Raw genomic sequence first — 22,530 nt, forward strand, 5'->3', positions numbered from 1 at the left:
ACTTTGCAGTGTCAAAATGGCACAAAGTATGAACTGTTACAGATGTGAACAGTCTCTAACATATCTGTTGTGTCATTGCAGGCTACAAAGGTCCTAGGTATTTATACTTTCACCAAACGTGTTGCACTAGAAGAGTTTGAGAACAAGCCCCGAAAACAACAGGGGTACAGCACAGTCTCTCATTTCAACATTGTCCATTACGACTGTCACCTCGCGGCTGTACGGTACGTTCTGATCACCAGCAGGATAGTGGTGATTGTTACTTTCCAAGGTGTCTTGTGAGCATGGCACCTGGACTTCTAGCTCAGGATGGGTTTGCCTATGACTTGGTCCCTATGTAGCCTGCAGACAGCCACGGGCTTCTCTGTTGTGGTCTGCTTTAATGTGTCAAATTGAAATCAATACTGAGCACTTAAAACTGAAGTTCATAGCTTCAAGGAGCTGTGAAATTGCCAAGCTTTAGATAGTTTCCTAGAAAAAAAGCTTGTGTACTAATGACTTGCCTGGGTATGGCTTGCTTTCTTAATGCAGACTTGCTCGTGGCCGTGAAGAGTGGGAGAGTGCAGCCCTACAAAATGCCAACACCAAGTGTAATGGGCTCCTGCCAGTCTGGGGACCTCATGTACCAGAGTCTGCTTTTGCTACTTGCTTAGCACGGTGAGTAGAAGTCAGTACTTCTCAAACTGTTTTGTATTTGGGTTAGGTGAGATGTTAGGTTACCACAGAGGCACATAAATTTCAAACCATCAAATCAAAGATGGCAGCTAAATCTTAGCAACCCTGAGTCATTTCAAGCTATACCATTAAGGGATCCAAGCTAGAGAGCATCTCCTAAAAAAGAATAGGTGCCTTTCTGTTTCTTGGCTTTGTATTGATGCATGACCTGATAAATTCATTACCTCTCAAGCCCCATGTCACTCCTGCATACATGCCGTGTGCATCTTTAGGAGTGTTAATTCATTTGCAACCCAGTGACCCCTGTTTTACAGAAGAAACGTATCTGACACCAACAGATTACTTTCTGTAGCTTTCTAAACCTCTTGATGTTAATGAGTTACAATAACCTGACCATTTACGTAGAGCACAACGAGATTGTTCATCCTGTTGTCCATGTTCTGGATCACTTTGTGTAGAACTTGTACAGTCGTGTTAGAAATTAGGAGTAGTAATATCTCGAATGCATTTCTGCCAAGGAGTTGTATTCCAAGCCATGGACGTGGGAAAATAATATCAATGTGTGTATATACGCAGATGGAATTAACTTTGCTAGATATGCAGATGGAATGAGATTTGCCAGAGTAAGGTTTCTTTTTTGTCAGACTCCCTTTGGGGAGGTTAATCAAAGGCAGCAGTGTGTGCATTTTTGTATTCTGTTTTGTTCTTTAAATCTGTGCTATAAGATACTGATCAGATTCTGTGTTCTGACTTATTTGCAATGTGGAAGAAGAAACTTGTTAGAGTTTGTAAAAGGTTTTTAATAAAATAACACTTTTTTGCTGTTTTTCAGACACAACACGTACCTCCAAGAATGCACAGGGCAGCGGGAACCCACCTACCAGCTCAATGTCCATGACATTAAACTGTTATTTCTCCGGTTTGCAATGGAGCAATCATTCAGCGTAGATACTGGAGGAGGAGGAAGGGAGAGCAACATACACCTCATTCCGTACATAATCCACACGGTGCTCTATGTCCTCAACACGTCAGTATCTTTTAGTAGCAACCTCTTCCTTCTACTCTTAGTTTTGGAAAAGACTATAAAGGGAAGCGGCCTGTGCTTTGTACGTGTGTGTGGTAAAAAAGGTGGGAAATCACACGAGTTTCAGAGGGAAGCAAATTACACATATTAAGCAGACTGTAACAGGTTTACATTATTCAGAGTAAAGCATTGCAGCTTGTAAACATGCTGGATAACAGGAAATCAACTGAGTAAAAGCAACCGGGACTTAGCTTCTCTTTCCATTCTAGATATAATTACCACCTATGCAGTGAGTAGCAGTGTTATTAGATTAAAGAAACGCTGCCAGCTTAGCTTTTTGTGGAGCAAACAGTGAAGAAACAATATGAAGAAGAAATTTTCAGCTGAAAATAACCTTGGTATCATTTTTGTCTGACATGAAAATAACTTGATTGGTTTGGGTTCTGGTTTTAATGTACTGGAATTCTCTTGTAGCACTCAGGTTTGTCAAAATGTCAAGACAATCTTAAGATTAAATTTCTTTTTACCAGTAAACAGCAGCATACAAACACTTCTGCTGAAGTGTTTCAGTAATATCGTATTTATACAAAGTGTAGTATCTAAGTGTATAAATTAGACACCTAATTCTGGTTAATGAGCTGGTTCTGATAGTACAGCATCTCAGGCAAAAATATAATGCCTTTTATTTTTGTAGTTAGATACTGGAAAGTAATATTAATTATATTGAGGGTATAAATGTTAAAATAAATGCCTCTTAAACCAAGGTCATTCCAAACGGAGTGCAACAAAATCTCAGCTCTCTTTGCCGCCTGGAACTAATCAACATTTTGGCTCTAATACAGTTTGGCTATTGTTCTTAATATCTATCGCCAGATTCCTCTCCTATTGTTTTCTGAGTCCCTTGAGAGACAAATAAATGAAACTATTCTTTTCATCTTGTAAGTCTGCTTAGTGGGACCAGAGAACCCGCTGTGTGGCAGTTGTATAAAAATGCATTATGTAGTTTCCAAACATCACTTTTTTTTTTTATTTTCTAAAGATGTGTTTGATACTAAATGTAGAAGATAAGAACTACTGGTTGGCTACCAGCTGCATGATGTAGCAAATGAAAATTTCACGAAATACTAACACCCAGACACAGCTTTATCTGTTAGTGATACTGATTTATACCTCCTGATAGGGAGAACATATGTAACTTAAAAATCGAGAGACCTACCTGGTTGGCAGACTCTTCCTGATGAAGTAGAGCAATAGACTGTGATAAACGGCTCTACATCTTTGCAAGAGTTGACAGTCAGCTCTGGGTCATCCTGACTCCTGAGGAAAGTGAACCAGGAGACAGGAAATAAATATAGATACAGATATTTAAAATATAAAAGCTTACAGTAAATATGTTATTTTCTTTGTTTTTGAAATTGGCCTGTGTCTCCTCGACTGCTTTTGCAGTAGATGGAATTCCATGAATTGATCCTCAAGCCTTGGCTGCAGGAGCTGCAGTCACATGCTTAGCATCAGCCAGGCAATGGTACAACCTGAACACACGGAATGGCTGGCCTGACTCTTTGTCCCCTAACAAAAGGAAAAATAACTTCACAACGGGATTGCCCTCTAGTGGGGCAGTGCCAGCTGGCCTAGAAGCCTCTCTAGTACGATAGGCAGCTCCATGGAAAAGTGAGTGTGCTAGACTTGCATGCCTTGTTGTGAGCAAACTCTCAATCAGTGGATGAATTTGGGAAAAATCTGGCAGTGCAAAGCTAGAGGTGTTTTTTCCTGTGTAGAGCTGCTTAAATGCAGTACCCCAAAGCTCCTGAGGAGTTGCAAATAACATACAAGAGCCAAGAAAACTGATAAAAGTTCTTGTGTTTCAGAACTCGAGCAACCTCGAGGGAGGAGAAAAACCTCCAGAGCTTCATGGAGCATCCCAAGGAGAAGTGGGTGGAGAGTGCCTACGAGGTGGACGGGCCGCATTACTACACCGTGCTGGCGCTGCACATCTTGCCCCCGGAGAAGTGGAAAGCCATGCGAGTGGAGATCCTCAAGCGACTCCTCGTTACCTCCCACACGAGAGTGGTGTCACCAGGGGGAGCCAGCAGGTCAGCCACCACCTACTGCTGATCCGCAGCTGCCAGCTTGCTCGTGTTACTGTCACAGTAGCCACAGCCTCACACAGGAAGCTATGGGGAGCTGAGGAAAGGAGTGAGCATATTTTAGAACAGCAGATATTAACCCTTTCTGAGTAGTTTTGTGCTCAGTGTTGCAGTTATGGGAGGAGCATTCAGTTTAGTTGATTTTTGGAGTAGATCTGTCAGTCGATTGGTGAAGGCAGTGCTTTTCCTAGGTGCATAGCTAGAAGTTAAGATGAAGACCAAGATGCTGATTCTTCCCCACTTCCAGTAAGTTGTTGTAAGTAGAGCTGCTGTTGTGTGCTCTTTCAGAGCTGTTAGCATGCTCTGCGCTTGCCTGACTGAAGAGGCTGTTTCTGTTTTCTTTGTGATCACTGCAACAGCTTCCTAAAATAGAAATAGAAATCAAATACCATTGCTCTCAAGAAATAAAAAAAAAAAAGAAAAAGAAATCAATAGCAGCTGTCATGCACTTGAGAAGTGCGAGAATAAATGGCTGTGCCTGCCTGACAAAGAAAGTATTTCCAGAGAAGGAAAGGGAATTCTAGTTTCTGAAAAGATGATTTTAAATAGCTGTCATAATTAAGAATAAATTCCTTATTATTCTAAGTCATCTTAAAGGGTATTCTTATTCTGATGACATTAATTATGCATTTGATAAAGTAATTACATTGTAGTTACATAAAACACAGCATGCATCAATGCTATTAGAGGCATCAGAAGAGCTTCCTTTCACTTAAAGGGGCTATAGTACCGTTTTCTGTGTTAGTTTCTGCTGTTCAGGCTCAGCCTGTTCTGTGTTTGTGTCTCTCATTTACGCCACTGCTGCCTGAGTTTTGGGAGAGGAGGTGTGACAGGCACAGGAGATAGTATCTTGGAGGGCTGCTTGCTCAGAAACAAGGGAGTGCAGCCTTTCATGTGGCCTGCAGAAGAGGCTGGTGAAGCAAAGCTCCTGTGTGGGATTGCTATGGATGTTTGGTGTTTTTGAAAATCCTCAGTTAATGATTTTTCTTTCCAAACTTATCTCTAGGTAAAGACGTAACAAAAACATTGAAATGGCTACAACAAGAAACTTCCAGCTAGCCCTCTGATCTCTGGAATTTCAGGGGAGAATACTCAGAAATAGTTCTCAGGAATTATGTCAAGGTTTATTCAAGGGCTTTCTTTAATCCCTGCAGACTAAGAGAGCACAAAGCCTTCCACTGATAATACCTCTCAAATAGAAATATGGCAATTCTGATTTCCAAGGTCTTGTTTTATTTATTCTTGTGGAAAATCAGGAGGAGGGTGATGGACGGTGAAGTTCTCTGCGGATAAGTGCCAGTACCTTGGCTCCACAGGCTGAGGCAGAGAGGAAGCTGGTGTCTGTAACATCAGAGTAATGTCTGCATACAAAAGATTAAAATTAGCATTCCATGTTAGAAGCAGTACAGGGGTGTTCTCTGGGAATGCCACCATTCCGAGTACATTGGAGTGGTGCAGACTGAAGGTTGAAGAAATGCAAGGACTCACTGCCACCTTTGCTGGCAGAGATGGAGGGAAGTTGCTATAGCAACTATCAGTGCATCTAAAAGCAGCTGAGGATCACCTCCTGCTCCTAAAATGGGCGTGTAAGTCTTATTAATGAAGATGCAGGCAATGCTATGCATTCCCCTGTGTTAAATTAAGGCAACAAATACTGCCCATGCCCTGTTAGGTGTTCTATTCAGCTGCTCAGTATCCTTTCTGTGTTACAAAATATAAGACAGAAGTGGGGAGAATCTAACCAAAAATGTGAGACTCATAAATTCTGACAGTTTGTACCCCAGGGCATGTATCTCCCCGAATAGGGATGAAAGTAAATAATTGCTGCAACCCACCTCAGAAGGCTCTCATAGCTGTTGGCTCGTTATCCAGCACTGCCTCCCCTGTCCCTCAGAGAACTTAAACCATCTCCTGTCTCTGCCAGCAGCTACAGCTATTGCAGTTTGTCTGCAGGACCAAAGGGAGAGACACACAGCAGCTTCCATGTTTTAGAAACTCTTTGAATTTAAACCCAAAGACGAGGTTACCAGGGTGGATGGGAGTTCTGGGTTTATCCTTTTTTTTTGTTAAATACAGTTTACAAATGCCAAAGAAATGAGTCGAATGGCTAATTACCCGCTTGTTATTACTGAACCAAGAATTCTACCTAGAAAAATCCGGTAGACACTTTGCAGCATAGCTTTCATGTGGGGTTTGAGGGGAGAATATTCTTTGATATTTTTTTTCCTGTGCTCCTGACTGAGACCTTTGTAAAATATTCATGAAAGAAATGAGGCTCCCAAAGTGTTAATATCTAACTTTCTGCTGGAAATCCATGCATAGCTGATGAGCCTGAACCAGCTTACATTAATGAAAACGCAGCAGCTATTTGTGAAGTAGATGTTCCAGAAGGTAGCTACCCAGACTTAACCCACAAGGGCCTTTTAGTTTTCAATTAAAGGAGCAGACTCCAATTATACCAAAAGCAGTCACATAAAAAGAAATTCTCTCTTGCAGTACTTGGGAGTGTAGAATTAGCCTCCCTCTAAGTTGCTGTTCTTCCCGTGCAAATTTAGTCACCTTTACTAATTGGTTTTCCTTTAAATAATTAAGCCTGGCTGCCCAAGCAGACTGCCACCTACCAAGCTGTCTGTTCCAAGGGAAAGAAAGATCGTGTAGTCACACAGACATAACCTCTTAAAATAAGAGCAGCAAGATGTTCATATCACACACACACACACAAAAAAAAAAAACACAAACCAACTTGTGTCAGATTGCAGCTGGTGGTCAGATGATACCCTTTTGTCCTGCTGACTTCTGTCAGTGGCAGCTGGACTGGTTCTAGATACGTTTAAAAAAGCTTTTTTTCAAAGCTTTTAAGTGGCGAGCAGGAAGTATCTTGTGACAGAGGCAGCTGTACCTGAGAAACGCATGCAAGAAAATTCCAAACCCATTAGAGTTGCTGGCAGGGAGGTTCAGCCTTGCCTCAACCTGTTGGTGATTAATCCTTTAAACTTTGGGAGCTGTTATCCCAAGACATCTCTACACCTTTTATAGCATTTTTGCAGCCGGATGCTGAAAGTCCAAAGGCAGAAGTCCTTTCATGGCCATAGAAATCTTGTTGATTACAAGCAGGTATTAAATAAAAATTCCTACATTTCATCAAGGCTCCTTTTTTTTGGGCCAGGGTGAGATAGTTCCCTCAGAGTCTTTCAGAAACAATTCCATGAAATAGAAACAAAAATACGTTCTCTGTCATTACTACAGACTATGTCGAAGACCTGGATTTAGTTAATTTTGGGGGAATCTGCTATGCCACAACCAAGGAGCAAACAGATGTACATTCTTTTTCTGTCTTTGTTGGAAAAAGAGCTTTGCTGTTGAATTCCTATGTAGTCTTAGCAGTCCTTTTGCTTCTTTGCTTGTTTTCTTCCTTTTATTGGCTCACCTGGTTTGGTTACAGTAGGTACAGCTTGTAAAGCAATTTCCTAGCCACAGGAATCAGTGTACAGAAATCGAGGATGCCCAATGTTTGTTTCATGTCCAAGACCACATAACAGAGCTTACTGAAAGCCATTCCCCATGCGTATTATCGATAGGCGTTTTGGCCGTTTCAGCTTTCGTGCTATTCATCAAATCGTTCACCAAAGCATATGAGTAAAGTGATTAACTCAAAGATTGATTTCATTATCTTCCTAGAATGACAGATAAGGCAGTGAAGGAATATGCAACGTACCGCTCTGGCCTTCTCTTCTGGGCCCTTGTAGATCTCATCTACAACATGTTCAAGGTAAGAAAAACATTAAGGTTCAGCTGTAACTGCTTTCTAACCTGAGGAACTTAATGCATTTGAGTTAGAAGGCAGGGTGTGAAACCCCTTTATCCAAGATCCTCGTAAACTTGGCCTGCCTGTGTGAACAGAAGGGCTACAAGAGGCTGTCTGTGCTTATTGCACTCTAGAAATTTGGTATCTGAAGAACTGAGAAACTTTTCCAGTGTGCAGCTCTCCTCCTGTACGTGTACTTGCTTATTTTCCAAAAGGATGTTCAGGACTGCGCTGGGGAAACACTTGGGTGAGGAAAGAGATGGGGGCATCGCCGCTAGCAAACAGAAGCTTGTAGCTTCCAATGAGGGTAAATAATTAGGGTGAGAAAATGCCTGCAACCTTTTCTGCACTCTGTACGAAAAGGTTAAAAAGTCATTTGTGGGGTAACTCTTTTATGTGGCTTATTTACAAGAGGCAGGGGACTTAAGTCCAAGGGCGTCAGGAGAAGGCAACAGAGTTTGGAGTTCTTCTTTGGACTGATTTGCACTAACTGGTCCCGTTTGCCCCCTTACAGAAGGTGCCTACCAGTAACACAGAGGGAGGCTGGTCCTACTCTCTTGCTGAATTCATACGACACAATGACATGCCAATACACGAAGCTGCAGACAAGGCCCTAAAGACCTTCCAGGAGGAGTTCATGCCAGTTGAAACATTTTCCGAGTTTTTGGATGTGGCTGGTAAGCTTTGCTTTCCCTTTTATAGGCTGCCTTATGCAACTCGTGACTTGAGACAGCAGCATTCCTGACACGGCGGCGGCAGTTTGTTTGTGTGAGGCAGAGAGAGGAGGAGACCTTGGCACTCCAGCTACTGCCTCAGCTATTTCACAAACAGATGAGAGGCACACTTGAGCATCCCCAGACAGGAAAATTTCTCTCACCTGATCCCGCAGGTCCTCCCCCTGCTTTGTTAAACATAACTACTTACATCACAGCTTAAAGGTGTTTTGGGGTATATGCGATTTAGAGGCTGGTAAACAGATGAGGCAGCCATTCAGTGCAGTGCGAGTTTCTGCTGTAGGGATTTTATTTATCCCCAGGAGCTGCTGAAAATTCACTTACAGAGAGTCTGCTCTTCTCTTAAGAGTTCCAGTGCCTTGGGCCAGTCTCTCATTGTCCAATGTATGGAGCTAGCAGGGTCTGTGTAGTAGCTCTGTTCCACAAGAGCAAGTATGGATTTAATGTATACACCTCGGTCCCTGCTGCACATGCATTCAGCAAGGGTTTATCTTCATCTGCTCCATACTTAAAATAACACTGCAGCTGTCATTATTAACTTACTATACATACACCCTAGCACAAATCCATAATGTCGGCAGGAGAAACTGCTTTGTGGAGCTAACTGTTCTGTATTGTCTTTTGTTTAAAGGGCTCTTATCAGAAATCAGTGACCCTGACAGCTTCCTCAAGGATCTTTTGAACTCCATCCCCTGAGCCACCAGCACAGAGAAGCGTTGGGCAGAGACTACACTAGCTTGCCTTCCATCCCTTTGTGTTCCTCCTTGTGCAGCCTGTCCCTTCCCTGAGGAGTGCTGCAGTTTATTGGGTTTTTGTTTTGTTTGTTTGCTTTTTTTAATTATTATTAATATTTTCTACAGTTTTTCTTCCTGGAGTGATTTGGAATTTAGATTCGTTTTATCTTCTGTTTCACTGCTTCTGTCTGTAAAGCTTTGTCTATTTGAGCTGGTTGAAAAAACTTGTACAGAGGAATACATACCAGTAAATCTTAATGCTTTAGTGTGCACCTCTTTGAAGTTAAATAAATCAAACAAATGGGTAAGATGGGTTTGACTAGTATTTTAACCATGCAGTAGCTTAAATGCCAAATTCTTTCCCATCTTTTCTTTCAGAGCTCCTTCTTTCAGGGCTCAGAGCTGTTGCTCTTTATGGCCCATAGTCTGGACAAGGAGACACAGGAAACAAAGGACTTGTAGTGAACAAAGCAGCAGACTGGCACTGTGTTTACTGATTGTACATGCAGAGCAGGTTTCCCATTGTGGGACATGAGCCTTAGAGACTCGTGGATTGCAAGGACAGTGAATCCTTCCACCCCTTCCTCACCTGGGTGAGGGGAGCCGTGCCAGCTGCAGTCACCTCCCCTGGCACTTCGTGTTACCCCTCTCCAAGGCATGCTGCATATCACGGGCTCTTTCCTGACTTTATTCTCACCAAGGCTGTATTCAAAGCATGCTTCTTGTAACATACTGATGGTGATGTTACCTCGCAGAGGGATGCTACTCACATCAGATCTGTTTTTTATCTGGTAAAATTTTCAGCTTTGAAGAATGCATGGAAAATAGACACTGCGCACTTCTTGAGCTGGCCACTCGCTCTTTCGCTAGTAAAAGCTTGCGTTTTGGTGTGCATGCCCTGACTTGAAGCCAAGTACCTGTTTTGAGTACAGCCTTGCCTTTTCTCACTGAGTTGTGCGTGCTGGTAACCTACCTTCACCATTACCTCTGCTGTCCTGTAACCCAGCTGACACGTGGTTAAGCTGGAATCTAATAAAGCTTTCCCTGTCTTCCTCGTCTCTGTTTGAACTTGAATTTCTGCAATCCTAACGCAGTCCCATCATGCAGTGCCCCATAAATAATAATTATTTTAGAGGCTGGATAATTCGGCAACCTATTTGATGCCTTTGGTTAGTGTTGAGCACGTATTGTGATTTGACGATTAGCAGATGGTTGTAGGCTCTCCTCGCCTCTGTGGGTGCTTATTTCCCTCCTGGCAGTTGGATGTGATTCTGGGGAGGAACACTGAATAGCAAGTTACCTCAAGGAGTTTGGGTTCGTGTCTTGTCAGCTGGGTAAATCTGTCCTGCTTTATGGAGATACAGGAGGGGGACTGATGTGTGTAGTTGGTTTCTCTTTAATATGGCAATATTAAACTTTCAACCAGTGTGCGGTGTATCCCTTGCACCACATAAAAGAGAAAAACTCCCTTTGTTTTTAAAAGCACTGCAAAGTCAAACCTAACAGTCTTCTCTCCAAACAAGCAGCTGTAGCATAGCTGACGGGTGGATGTGCAGATTGTGCTTACCAATACCAGTGTACAGTAGCTTGAACAATACTGAAATTCCCTTTCAAGTGAAGGACCTTTCAAGTCAGTGTAATTTCTGAAAGCAGCAGTAAATAGGTAACATGAAAGCAACTTTTTATCATAGGGAGAGTTCGGGTGCAAGACTGAAACCCTAACGTGTTTTGACTTTGTTATTTGGGTAAGACTGTGTAAGACTGGTTAAACTCAGGACAGGAACTACTAATGGGATATCTCAGAAGCTGGGGAGGGAGGAATGCCAAGCCGCTTTGCTGCCTACAGAAAGGTAGAAATGGAGAAATACCTTTTCCTCTTCAACACAGCCTCAGTGTTTCAGGTTTTTGCTTCACAGCTGTTGCTTCACTGAACCAAAGGAGGATGTGAGAAATGCCTCGTGTGCTGTCTTCCCACACTAACAAGGTAACTTCAACAGAGCTCAGGCTTCTGCTGATGCAAATCCTGGTGTAACTCCATTTGTGGTGGCACAGGTCTTTGAAAACATCCTCTGCCATTGCAGGAACTGGTAAAGTATGTACGAGCAAAATATTTCTCCCCCAGTGCAATTGTGTCAGCAGCTCCTTAAGCTTACCTGGAGCAGAACACGGTGACCATTTCTTGCCTGACATTTATACAAGTGCAAAAAAAGCAGGACTTTGAAAGGAGATCATAAACTGTCTCCTTATCGATACAAGTCAAAGTGCAATAAACAACTCAAACCATTCTGGAGGGTTTTGCAAAGGTCCAGAGATGTATTTTGGAAAATGAAGTCGTTGCATCAAGGGCCTCAAGCATGAGAGGGCTGACTGATGGGGAAGCCTGGTATGAAAAGAAGGTGGAAGCAGCGTGATAGCAGATAAAAGATAGCAGAATAGCCTGGGAGGGACTGAGGACAAACAGTAGCGACCCCAGAAAAGCTAGAGAGGGGCAAGAGCTGAGAAAGGCTATAGAAAGCTTCAGCTGAGGCAGGTTTTTTTTTTTTTTTTTAGAATTGTTTGCAGCACTGCACAAAGGCAATGCACTCCAGGCTGCAAAACCCCCAGCAGGGTGGGTGGGAATTGGTCAGCCTGGGATGTCAGCAAAGATTTTTGGGAAGTGTTTTCCTTAAATTAAGAGGAGCAAGGGGATTGGGAGGGGGAGAATTGCCTCAAAACAGGTACGAGTGGCTCAGGTTGATGAACCAAACCACTAGCTGGACATTCACATCGACCTCTCTCCCCCAGATAGTTTATTTGAACGATATTTTGGGAACCATCCTTAGATGCCCGAAAGGCTGTGACCTCTGTGATTGCTCCACATCTGGCTTTGTGGGTTAGAGCTTCCCCAAGACAACCAGAAATGATTGTGGTGCCTGTTCATGCTGGGTCAAACCTGTGTGGTTGTTTATTAATTAATTTTGAGCCAGCAGTGGGTGCAAAGGCCCCTGCCAGCCTGAATTAATTAGCTGCCACTGCTGACATGGTTTTATCCCTCCCTGTGGGTAGGCACAGTGGATGCTCTGTCCCTGGGCTGCCCTATGGGGTCAGGAAGCCTTCATCCCCCTCTCCTCTGCATTGGTACCAACACTCCCAAGCAGGTCTAGAGCTGAGTTCCTCTCCTCTTTGTCTCGCCACAATTGCCTGGATGTGTTTTTGAACCAGCCACGGGGTTACGACTGCTGAGCATAAACACCCTGTGAGTGGCAGCGCCTGGACACTGCGGGAGATTCCCCAGAGTTTTTCCGATGGAGAAGTGATTTATCTCCCCAGGCACGCGTCCCCACAGCTTGTTTTTCAGGCAGGACGCTCTGATTTTGCCTTTGGGAAGATCATGGTAGAGCCTCACCACGTAAGTGTTGGGCTCTTGGGCACCACTGCAGAAATTTAGAGTAAGAAGCTTGCTGTCCAAATTCTGGGGAGTGTTACCATGTGTATTATGGCACTGAAAGCTCCCTTTCCTACCAAATCCCTGCCGCTTTCCCCTGTTGTGGCTCAGTTTCTGCTGGGGCAGTGCTGAGACACTGCTCAAGGTGTTTCTGCACCGGGCTCCTCCCTGCCTCAGTTTCCCCCCGGCAGGAGCTCACCGGGTCTCCGCGACCTTTCCCGACTCCTCACATGATGCAAGAAGCGTTTCTGCAATGTGGTGAGCAAAACCCCTGCAGCAAACGGCACAGTTTGTGCATGAAGAAATTCACATCTTTTCCAGAATTTCCACCTTTCTGTAAACTTTCTGGAAAGATGCTCAAGAGGTTTTGAGGTGAAAGCACTTCAGGGCTGCGCCCCCTCAGAGGTGAAGATGCAACAGCCAGGGGTGGTTGACCCCTTCCTGCTTTCCAAGGGGGAGAAGAAAAAGGCTAAATCCCCACCCCCAGAGGTTTTTTTTTATTTTTATTTTTTGGCAGTGGTGATAGGGCTCCCTACAGCTCCCGATTTATTGCCTCTACGGCCCGTTGCAAGCTCCTTTGCCTTTATAGAAATCAGAAAGCGTTTCACTTTTGAGGCAGCATAAAAGCAGGCAGCACTCCAGCAAGGCTTGGAGGAGAAAGCAAAAGAAAGGTGCAAGCTGTAAAATGTTAAAAACAAAGGTGCTTCACTGTAGGTTGGCTCCAAGCCCCTGCCTCTGTCCCTGTCCCACAACTCCTCCTGCGCTGCTGCGTCGCACTTGTGCTACCGGCTGTAGCCACGGTGCTTCTAACGGGGCTCCAACACACAGCAAGGACAGGACTAAGGGCAGTGGGGAAGCACCCTGGTGTCTGCATGGGATGTGGGCAAGCAGGGCCCTGGGGCAGGTATTTTCAAGCTTTTTCGTAGAAGAGAATGGCTTTTTTGGTGGTGTTTTGGGGACACTGGGCACTGTGCGAGGTCCAGGGGGTGGGAATGCCACCTGCTCCACTCATCCACCGCCCTGATGAGATTTCAGAGCAATTCTCTTAATCACGGGCTGGGAAACCGAACTGCAGCCCTGGCAGGGCGGTGAGCAGCACGGGAACCCCCCTTGCAGCAGCATTTGGGCAAACAGCTTGTGCTGAAGGAGGGGGGGAGGAATAACAGAAAGGCTTTGACTGGGAAAATGCTTCAGCCAGGGGATGTTGGGGGCTGTGGAAGTTTGCCTCTCCCTACGTGGGATTTGGGCTTCAGCTCAGGAGCTGGGTTCCTGGCCTTGAGGGTGGAGGAATCACAGCCTTGGGGAGCAGGGAGAACTGAAATCAGTGCCCGCGTGTGCCGGTCTGATAGAATCAGGGCTCCAGCCCCTAACGGGTGGCTCTGATCAGCCACTGTGTTGGCGGTGGTACCAAAAGGGAGCTTCTGCCAGGCTGTTTTTTTAATCCTTTTAATGAACAGACACATACAGCTCGGCTCCATCCTTTAATTATTCCTACTATTTGATGACAAAAAAAACAACTATTTGCTAATGATGAAATCGGACATTAAAGGCACGGCTCCCCATCTCCAGGTCATTCGCATTTCTCATCCCTCGGTCCGCACTTTGCCCGCTGTCAGCAGTTCTGCCTTAACGAGCTCGGTGACTGAGGCGGCCAGCACAGAGGAAAGACATCCACGGGCTGGCACTCACTGACGAGCAGGCAGGCGTCTGTCAGGGCGCTCCACCCCGGGACATTGGGAAACCCTCGGGGAGAGTGGCTCCAGCGAGCTGAGTCAGCCCCGGTGATGCACGAGGCCGGGCAGCGGGTTCAAGGCTGGGCAGCACAGAGCAGCCCCTCAGCCCTGGGAACCAGCCATGGAGCGGAGCAGGGAGCCAAAAAGTGCCCAGTGCTAGGGGAGCAGCAAACCAGTGCAGGCCAGTGCTGGCTGGGTTATCTCCCAGTGGTTGCTCCCAGTCGCTCGTCGACGCCTCCAGCTGGCCTTTGGCCATCCCAGGAGTTATTGCTGTGTTTTGGATGGGAAATTTTGACTTGGCGGTGTACAGAGCTCCTCTGCTGCCTGTGGGTCCTCCAGCTGCATGGAAGCAGGGAAGCACCACGAGCTCTTCTGCTGTGCCCTTCAGGGGGATGCCAGCAAGTGCCTGAGCTCGGTGCAGGTTTGTAGGGAGAGGAGAGCTGGCGGCACATGGCACCCACGTCAGTGAGCACAGAGCAGCTCCAGCATCTTTGTGCTGCCATCAGCTCTTCTCCATCCTGGGCACGTACCGGGCTGAAATCCCACAGCACAAGGAATGAAGGTGCTGAGCGGGTGAAAAAGTCTTCGAGAGGTAGCTGAAGCTGCACCTGAATGGTGTGGGATGGCCACGCGTGCTCTGCTCCGCTCGGTGCAAAGTGAGGGGAGGCAAAGGAGAAATGACCAGACAGGGACAGAATCACCCAGCGTGGTTTTGTGCCTGGGTTAGCCAGCACAGCACCCCTGGGAGCTTAGCACTGATGGGATTGAAAGCAGGGATTTGGGCGCACGCAAAACTAATGCTGCAGCATCCTGCAATTATCCTTGATAAACTGCCAAAGCAATTAGTGTGAGCTAAAGCACACCTGCAGTGGCCTGTACAGGCTTATCGGGGCATATTTGCTGCCCTACTCAATACAGATGCAAATATTTGGTTACTGAGGAAGCCGTGAACATTGCCACGGTCTCCAAGGCCATCCCATGACGTGTCTCAACCACTCCGGCTGGCGGATGCTCTCCCCAAAGCAACTCTATCTGCGTCTGAATCCCTGTCCCCTTAATTCACCCTCAATTCAGGTCGAACCCGGTGCAGAAGATTTGTTTCCAAAATATTGATCTCATCTCCATGCAGAAGGGAAGCATTGGCATCACTGGGATGGAAAACATCCCGGCAGGAACACCGGCTCACCAGCACAGGGCACGATTGGGGTGGGAGGTGATGCAGGGAGCGTGTCCTTCCGTCTGGGGCAACAATTTTGGGAAAATCTTGGGCGCGCAGGAGATCACAGAAACGTGCACAGTCAGTGGTGCCCCTTCCACACATCCTTCAGGAATCAGTGTTGGTGAAAAAGGCTGGATGCAACACCACCACTGCCTGCAGACGCCAGAGATTCAGCAGGGGCCAGATCTGGCAGAGGGGATGGGGATGGGTCCGGTGCTGGAGGCGCTCAGCCCAGCTCTGTCTTCTGCACCAGTGAGCGGTGCTTGGAGGGCAGATTTAGCAAACTTGGAAGAGTCGGAGTGAGCTCCTGGCAGACTTTCCGTGCAGCTGCATTCTTCTTTGCAGTGCTGGCATGTAAAGGAAAACCAAATGTGGCAAATTGAGATTTTTTTTTTACCCCTGAAAAAGGTGTCTGGCCAAGGAACAGAGCTGTAATGGGAGAAGGTGCTGGGTTTCAGCTCAGCTGTTTGCATTTCACATGGTGCTAATGGAATAGGTAGAAAATAGAGGGGGATGAAAAGCTTAGAAAAGGCAAGTTTGGGGAGGAGAGAGCTCCTCAGAAGGCAAGAAGGAGCACGCTGCTGCTTGTGGCAGCTTCTAGCAGCTCTTCTGCATGAGCAATGGTAGCTCCCATCCCAAATATTTTCCGTGTTCAGAGTGCAAGGTGCTCCCCAATGGGGCTTTCCACATGGTCCTGTCTCTTATAACCCCCTTTAGCATTGCTTTTTACTATTATTTTCCAAAGTCTGTGTTATATATGATTATTATGCCCTCAAAGAAGCTTTTTTCTGCAGTCTGCCCCCAGTGGCTGGCAGGGCCATAAGGTACAGCATCCTCTTTGTTAAATACCCATCCTGGAAAGATGCCTGTAAAAATTCTGTCAATTCTTATAAAAAAAAAAGCCTGGGTCATGCAAATCACCACTTTATATACCTGGGCTCCGACCAGCAGATGTGGCCGTTAAGGAAAACCCAAAGAAAGCAAAGACCTGGGATGATGCCATGGGAACAGCAGCCACTGAGTTTTTCGGGGGTGATGCGCAGCCGTTGAGTTTTTGCATGATACAGAAAGCCCTGGGCAAGGATGTTCCCAGGCACCAGGGCTCAGCTGACAAATCCCTTGGGTTGGTGTCTTCCAGGCTAATGAAGCACCGAAAAAATGAGTACGGGTCCACTAAGCAGATGCACAAAGCAGCCCTGAAATAGTTGCTGAGGTTTGCACGCAAAGGACACTACCATGCATTAAAACATTGGGGCAGGTGCCAGCTCCAGCCCAGCCTTGGGTACCACACTGCTCCCCCAGCGCCATGAACCTTTCGCCTGCTCCAAGGGAATGTAAAAACCAGGCCTCTGCAGGTGCAAGATGATGACAAATCCAGCCCACTTCTCCCAGCCCAACGTCTCCCCCCCCCAGCCCACTTCAGGCTGAAGCAAATGTTGCCTTTGTGCTGAGAATGAAAATAAGTGGGGAGCATCATTCTTAGCATGGCTAGCTGCAGTCACCACGATTTAATGGGTGCTGCCATGGGATGGTTTCTGTGTTCAGAAGTTGCACCATTTCCCATCACTTTTCCTACCTTTCCAAATAGGAAGACACCAATCACCGCTCCAGTATCCCATGCTCTCAGCTTTTGACATGGCACCGGACCACAGGTGAGCAACGCTTCACGGAACAAAGCATTCCCTTTCCCCGAAGAGCCCTAATCCTTGTTAATTGTTGCTGGTGTCATTGATTTGGGGTGGTGGGGAAATCCGTGTGTCCTTGGGAGGGGCTGCTGAGGGATGCCAGAGGCTCACTCACTGCAATGACTGCTGGCAGTGACCTTACCCCGGGTGTGGTGCAAAGCCAATTAGGCTTGGTGGAGGGGCTTGTTGATTAGCGAGCTTTGGTAGTGACTTCCCATCTGAACTCACTCTCTGAGGTTTTCCTGCTTCCTTAAGGAAAGAAAAAATAAATTAAAATTGTGCGTTGTTCAGCACGGCAGAGGGTGTGGTGCAGCACCAAAGGATGCTCAAGGCAACACAAGGGGTCACCACTAAATTCTGGAGGATTACCCAGATCTGGGGTAAATGGCCAAATCTGTTCTTGCTGGACTGCTGCTCCTAACAGTAACCTCAGTATCTGCACCCGAGGACATTCTTGCCATTAATAAGGTGTTGTGGCAAAACCCACAGAGTGATGCAAGCTACAGGTGCATTGCTCTGGGCTCCCCAGCCGCACAGCCCTAGGACCCGCTTCAGTCCTGGGAAAGCCCTGGGGCCTGGGTCACCCAGCCCAGGCCAGGGCCTGTCCTCGGAGCCCTGCCCAGCGCCGGTGCCATCGCAGCTCCACGTGGATGGTGAGATGGCTGCTCCTTGTTGGTGAGTGCCACCAGCACGGGTGGCAGCCGGGCACTGCGCACTCAGCAAGATCACCTTGGGTGTTTCTTTGAGTCACCTCGGTAACAGCGAGCCTCCACCTTGGCACATTCATTTTTTCCAGGTGGTGCAGGCAAACACGGGAGGTGCACCCACAGGATCCTGGGGAACAATGGGAAAGGCACCGCGCTGTGACCTGAGAGCCCCCCAACACCTGCAAGGGTTGATTTTGCAAGGCTTGCTGTGAGAGCTCCTGAAAGCATCGCCTTTTATTCCAAAAGCCATCCCCCATTTACACCATACAGGAGGAGATCTCCACTGATCTTTGAGCTTGGTGCTGCTGCTCAGCTGGGTGCCTCTTGGACACGCCGCAGCAATCGCGCAATTCAATTAAACCATCGCGTTGATTGCTGAGCGGCCCAGAGGTCCAGGAGCGGTAAGCGGGAAACGCTTATTTAATAACTTAATTACCAGATTATAACAACGCTTCAAAGGTTCCGATGGTGGCTGACAACCTCATCCCTCGTGCCTTCAGCCCACCGCCGGCCAGCTCCCCTCAGCCCGGGGCAGGGCTGCAAAGGTGTGGATGGAGGGCACCACGAGGGCTGGCCCTGGGTGTCACAGCATCACAGAATCATCTAGGTTGGAAGAGACCTCCAAGATCACCCAGCCCAACCTCTGACCTAACACTAACCAGTCCTCCACTAAACCATATCACCGAGCTCTACATCTAAACGTCTTTTAAAGACCTCCAGGGATGGTGACTCCACCACTTCTCCAGGCAGCCCATCCCAACGCCTCACAACCCTTTCGGTAAATAAGTTCTTCCTAATATCCAACCTAAACCTCCCCTGGCACAACTTTAGCCCATTTCCCCTCATCGTGTCACCAGACACATGGGAGCACAGCCCAGTGCTGCCTCCCTACAGCCTCCTTTAAGGTCCCTATAGAGAGCGATAAGGTCCCCCCCGAGCCTCCTTATCTCCAGGCTGAACACCCCCAGCCCCCCACCAGCCTCGCTGCCCTTCGTGCTCCCTGCACCCGACCGAGCTGGGCCGGGGATGGGAGAGGAGGGGAGGGGAGGGGAGGGGAGGAGCGGCCGCGGCGCTTCCCGCAGCCCCCGGGGGCGCGGCCGGGCGGAGCCGCTGCCGGTCCCTCCCCGCGCCGCCCGCCGCTGGGTGCCGGTACCGCGGCGGTGGCTGCGGCAGTGGCGGCGGCAGCCGCAAGGAGCGCGAGGCGGCGGCGCCCCATCCTCCTCCTCCTCCTCCTCATCCTCTTCTTCCTCCCGCTGCCGGCCTCGCTCCCCCCGCCATGAACTCGCTGCTTTTCGGGGAGATGGCCCGAGCCTTCGCTCCCGGCGCGGCGGCGGCCGGCGGGGCTGCGCCCTGCCCGCTGGGCCCCGGCCCCGGCGGCGGCGGCGGCGGCTCCGGAGGGCCCCCGGGGGTATCGGGCGGCCCGCCGGTGACGGCGGCGCTGCGGAACGACCTGGGCTCCAACATCCACCTGCTGAAAGGGCTGAACGTGCGGTTCCGCTGCTTCCTGGCCAAGGTGCACGAGCTGGAGCGGCGCAACCGGCTGCTGGAGAAGCAGCTGGCGGCCCAGCAGAGCGAGCGCGACCGCCGCCTGCGCTACAAGACCTTCTCCCGCGATCAGGCCGTGCAAACCGACGGCGGCCTCCCCTTGGCCGGTACGGGGCTGGCGGGGGGCCCCGGAGCCGGTCCGGCCCCGCCGCATTACGGCCGCCTGCCCGGGACCATCTGGAGCTACACCCAGGTGCGGCGAACCGGCGGCGGGGGGCTGGAGACGGTGCAGGGCCCCGGCGTCTCCTGGATCCACCCGGACGGCGTGGGCGTGCAGATCGACACCATCACCCCCGAGATCCGGGCGCTCTACAACGTGCTGGCCAAAGTCAAGCGGGAGAGGGACGAGTACAAGAGAAAGTGAGCCCCGGGGGAACGGGGTTTGGGTCTGGGGGGGACGGGGATGGGGCCTGAAGGGACAAGGTTTGGGTCTGGGGGGGTCCTCTCGGGGTCCCGGCGCTTGGCTCGACCCCCTCTCCATCCATCTCGCCTCCTCTTTTTGGAGGAGGGCAATAAGGCGCTGTTAGCAGCGCATCGCTGAGGTTCCTCCTAAATTTAGCCGGTCTCCGTTTTCCGGACTGATCAGTAGTCGGTTTTGTCCGCCAGCTCTCCGAAATTAGCTCAGTGCTGCAATATTTGGGCTGCGAATGCTGCAGGGGAGGGTTTGTGCGGAAAGATGTTGCTCGGAATTGGTCAAAACGGCAACAAAAGCCCCCACGACAGCCATTGTAAGCCCTGGTAATCCCGAGGTTTCCTCTAGCCTGTTGGGAAGCCCTGGGATTTCAGATGGTGCTTTTCCTGGTGGCTGAGAGCATTCCCTTTGCTTTGCTGTATTTGCCTGCTTGATGTATCTGTGGCAGAGATGGAGGCCAGAAAAAAAAAAAAAAGGTAGTTGGGATTCTGCAGGGAAATTCCTGCATTGTCTGCGAGCTACCTGTCCCTTGGGACTAATGTGAATGCTCCCATTTTGGGGTTTTGTCATTTTTAGGCTTAAAATGTGTTGTCTCGCTTGTGTTTTTCCTGCAGAATAAATTTAATCCTTTTCTATTTTTCCTTTCCTGGAGGCAGCCAGCATTTCTTGGCTGTGTGGCCTGTGAAGCATGCCTGAATTTCTTCCGTCCAGGGTAACAGAGCTGCAGTGTGCTCTCTGCATACTTCAGCCTTTATAACAGAGCTATCCCTGTGAATTAGCTTAGTTTAGAGAAGCTTTATAGGCAGGAATATTCTGTTTAAGTAATAATTTTGTGTTCACCAGCAAAGTCCAATTTCTTTAGGCTGCTGTGCCTTCGTTTCTAAGCTTTTGTGCTTCATGGCTGCAGCACCCTCTGCATCTGGGTGGAAAGCAGTTGGCCTCTTTTTGGTGTAGAGCGGTAGATGCTGTCACACTGTGGGGTTGTTTGTTTTTATGGTTGGCACCACGGAGATGGGAGCCGTGGAGCTGAGGGGAAGTGGTGCTTGGTGGTGGCTTGTGTAAGGAAGGTATGTGTCGGGTGTGGGCTGCGTCACCAAAAGCTGGGGACACTTCTTCTTTTTAATGGCTGCGTGATTTTTGTGGGTTTTTCCTTACCAAAGAGAATGGGAACTTGCTAATGGGTCATTTAAGTTGAGTTTTGCTGCTGGTACATAGTTGGTGCTGTCTGGTGTGCATTCACTTGCTTGTGTTCAGCAAGTATTCTCTTCATTCAGGTCTAACTCTTTGTGTGATCAAAGTTATAAATTTAATGGAGTGAAGGGGGCCTCTGTAGGCAATCACAAACCTTATTCTTGCCACCCTTCCTGCTTTCACAACAGGTTTTTCTCCTAATGCTTGAGAATAAAATTTGGTTAATACACACTAGCATGCATCACACTAGAATTATGTTTGCAGTCTGTCTTTTACGTTCCTGCTATAAGTGGAGTGATTATTACCCTCTTCTGTGACCTTCACTGAACAGATGGGCACCACACCTTACACTCTTTTGGGGTGGATTGGTTTTCTCATTGGTGGCCTTGAGCATGCTTTGGCATGCTTATGAGGTAGTATCATGTTGTTTTTGTTTTAATTCTTGCAGACGGAGTAGATTAGTCCATTTGATTACATTACCCTGAGCTAATGTGGCATTGCAGTGTTTGTCAGCAGTCCTGGAAAGACTGGACAAGTATTTTCATGTTTTTTTTTTTTTTTTTTTTTTTTTTATAGAGAACAGGTTCTTTGTCATGACACGTGTATGCATATGTACATGTATATAAATACATGCTCTGTGTTTCCATTATCTTGCCGGGAATCCTTTTATGTTCAAGTTTTGTTTAGGGAAATGTTCTCCAAGTGGAATATTAGTCTCTTGCCTGTGTCCTGATGATGTTGTGAGGGCCTGTGTAGAGCTAAGTGCATGCACGAGTTTCTAATGTGGATTTGTGATCTTGCAAAGCTGTGCGAGCGTTTGAAAAGCCGGACAGGGAGATGCACAGCCCCTTGGCCTTGTGGACAGGGGTCTTTTGAAGTGGTGCTGCTCCAGGTATCTTCTTGCTGGAAATACCACGTTTGCTGGGCCTGTTGGAATGCTTTTATTCACTGCTGGTGTTGTCTCTCCCCACATAACCATTTTGACTCCAGAACCAGCAGAAGGAGGCAGCCTCCTTTGAAGCAACAAGGCCTTATGACCTGACCAGTAAGACACCACTATGATGTGCAATAACACTTAAGCAGATGTTACCTTTTTTTCCTAGAACAATGGAAGCTTTTTCTCCCTTTCCAAGCTGACCACTTGATTTAGGAGGGCACAGCTAGGAAAACCTCCTTATTTAAACTATTTTCTTACCAGGAAAACACGGGGTGGATGACTGTGTTCCTGTCAGTGAACCCTGCTCAAGTGAATACTTCTCTTCAAGAATGCATGCTTGTGTGTGATGTCTGTTGTTGAAGACACAAACTCATTATAGCATACTAGTGAATTGAAAAATGCAATGTTTGAATTCAGAGTTGAAACAATTGCTTTTTGTTTCTGGTGTTTTAAAGGTAACACTACTGCTACTCCTAAAAATAATAGCTGAAATTATTTAAGGTGTTCTTTCCGATGAAATTCTCTGTGCAATTTTTTGTCATTACAGATAACTTTTTC

At 47.6% G+C, this 22,530-nt stretch overlaps 2 protein-coding genes across 6 annotated transcripts in view; both read left to right on the top strand.

Annotated features, from left to right (window-relative positions):
- Positions 1–10,168, top strand: part of UBR4 (ubiquitin protein ligase E3 component n-recognin 4) — a 78,068-nt gene extending 67,900 nt beyond the window's left edge. For all 5 annotated transcript variants that reach the window (XM_082777073.1, XM_082777074.1, XM_082777075.1 and 2 more), the window contains 7 exons: positions 82–224; positions 532–657; positions 1,508–1,702; positions 3,568–3,792; positions 7,525–7,615; positions 8,166–8,328; positions 9,017–10,168. In XM_082777073.1, coding sequence (XP_082633199.1) covers positions 82–224; positions 532–657; positions 1,508–1,702; positions 3,568–3,792; positions 7,525–7,615; positions 8,166–8,328; positions 9,017–9,081 — 1,008 coding nt within the window. In that variant the 3' untranslated portion in view covers positions 9,082–10,168. The remainder of the gene's footprint in view (positions 1–81; positions 225–531; positions 658–1,507; positions 1,703–3,567; positions 3,793–7,524; positions 7,616–8,165; positions 8,329–9,016) is intronic.
- An 8,871-nt stretch (positions 10,169–19,039) lies between these two features.
- IFFO2 (intermediate filament family orphan 2) overlaps positions 19,040–22,530 on the top strand; it is a 39,703-nt gene continuing 36,212 nt past the window's right edge. Inside the window, exon 1 of the mRNA XM_082776715.1 lies at positions 19,040–19,792. Within this exon, the coding sequence (XP_082632841.1) occupies positions 19,164–19,792 (629 nt within the window). The 5' untranslated portion in view covers positions 19,040–19,163. The remainder of the gene's footprint in view (positions 19,793–22,530) is intronic.

This window comes from Aythya marila (genome assembly GCF_965140915.1).
Source record: "Aythya marila genome assembly, chromosome: 21".
Taxonomy (NCBI): Eukaryota; Metazoa; Chordata; class Aves; order Anseriformes; family Anatidae; genus Aythya; species Aythya marila.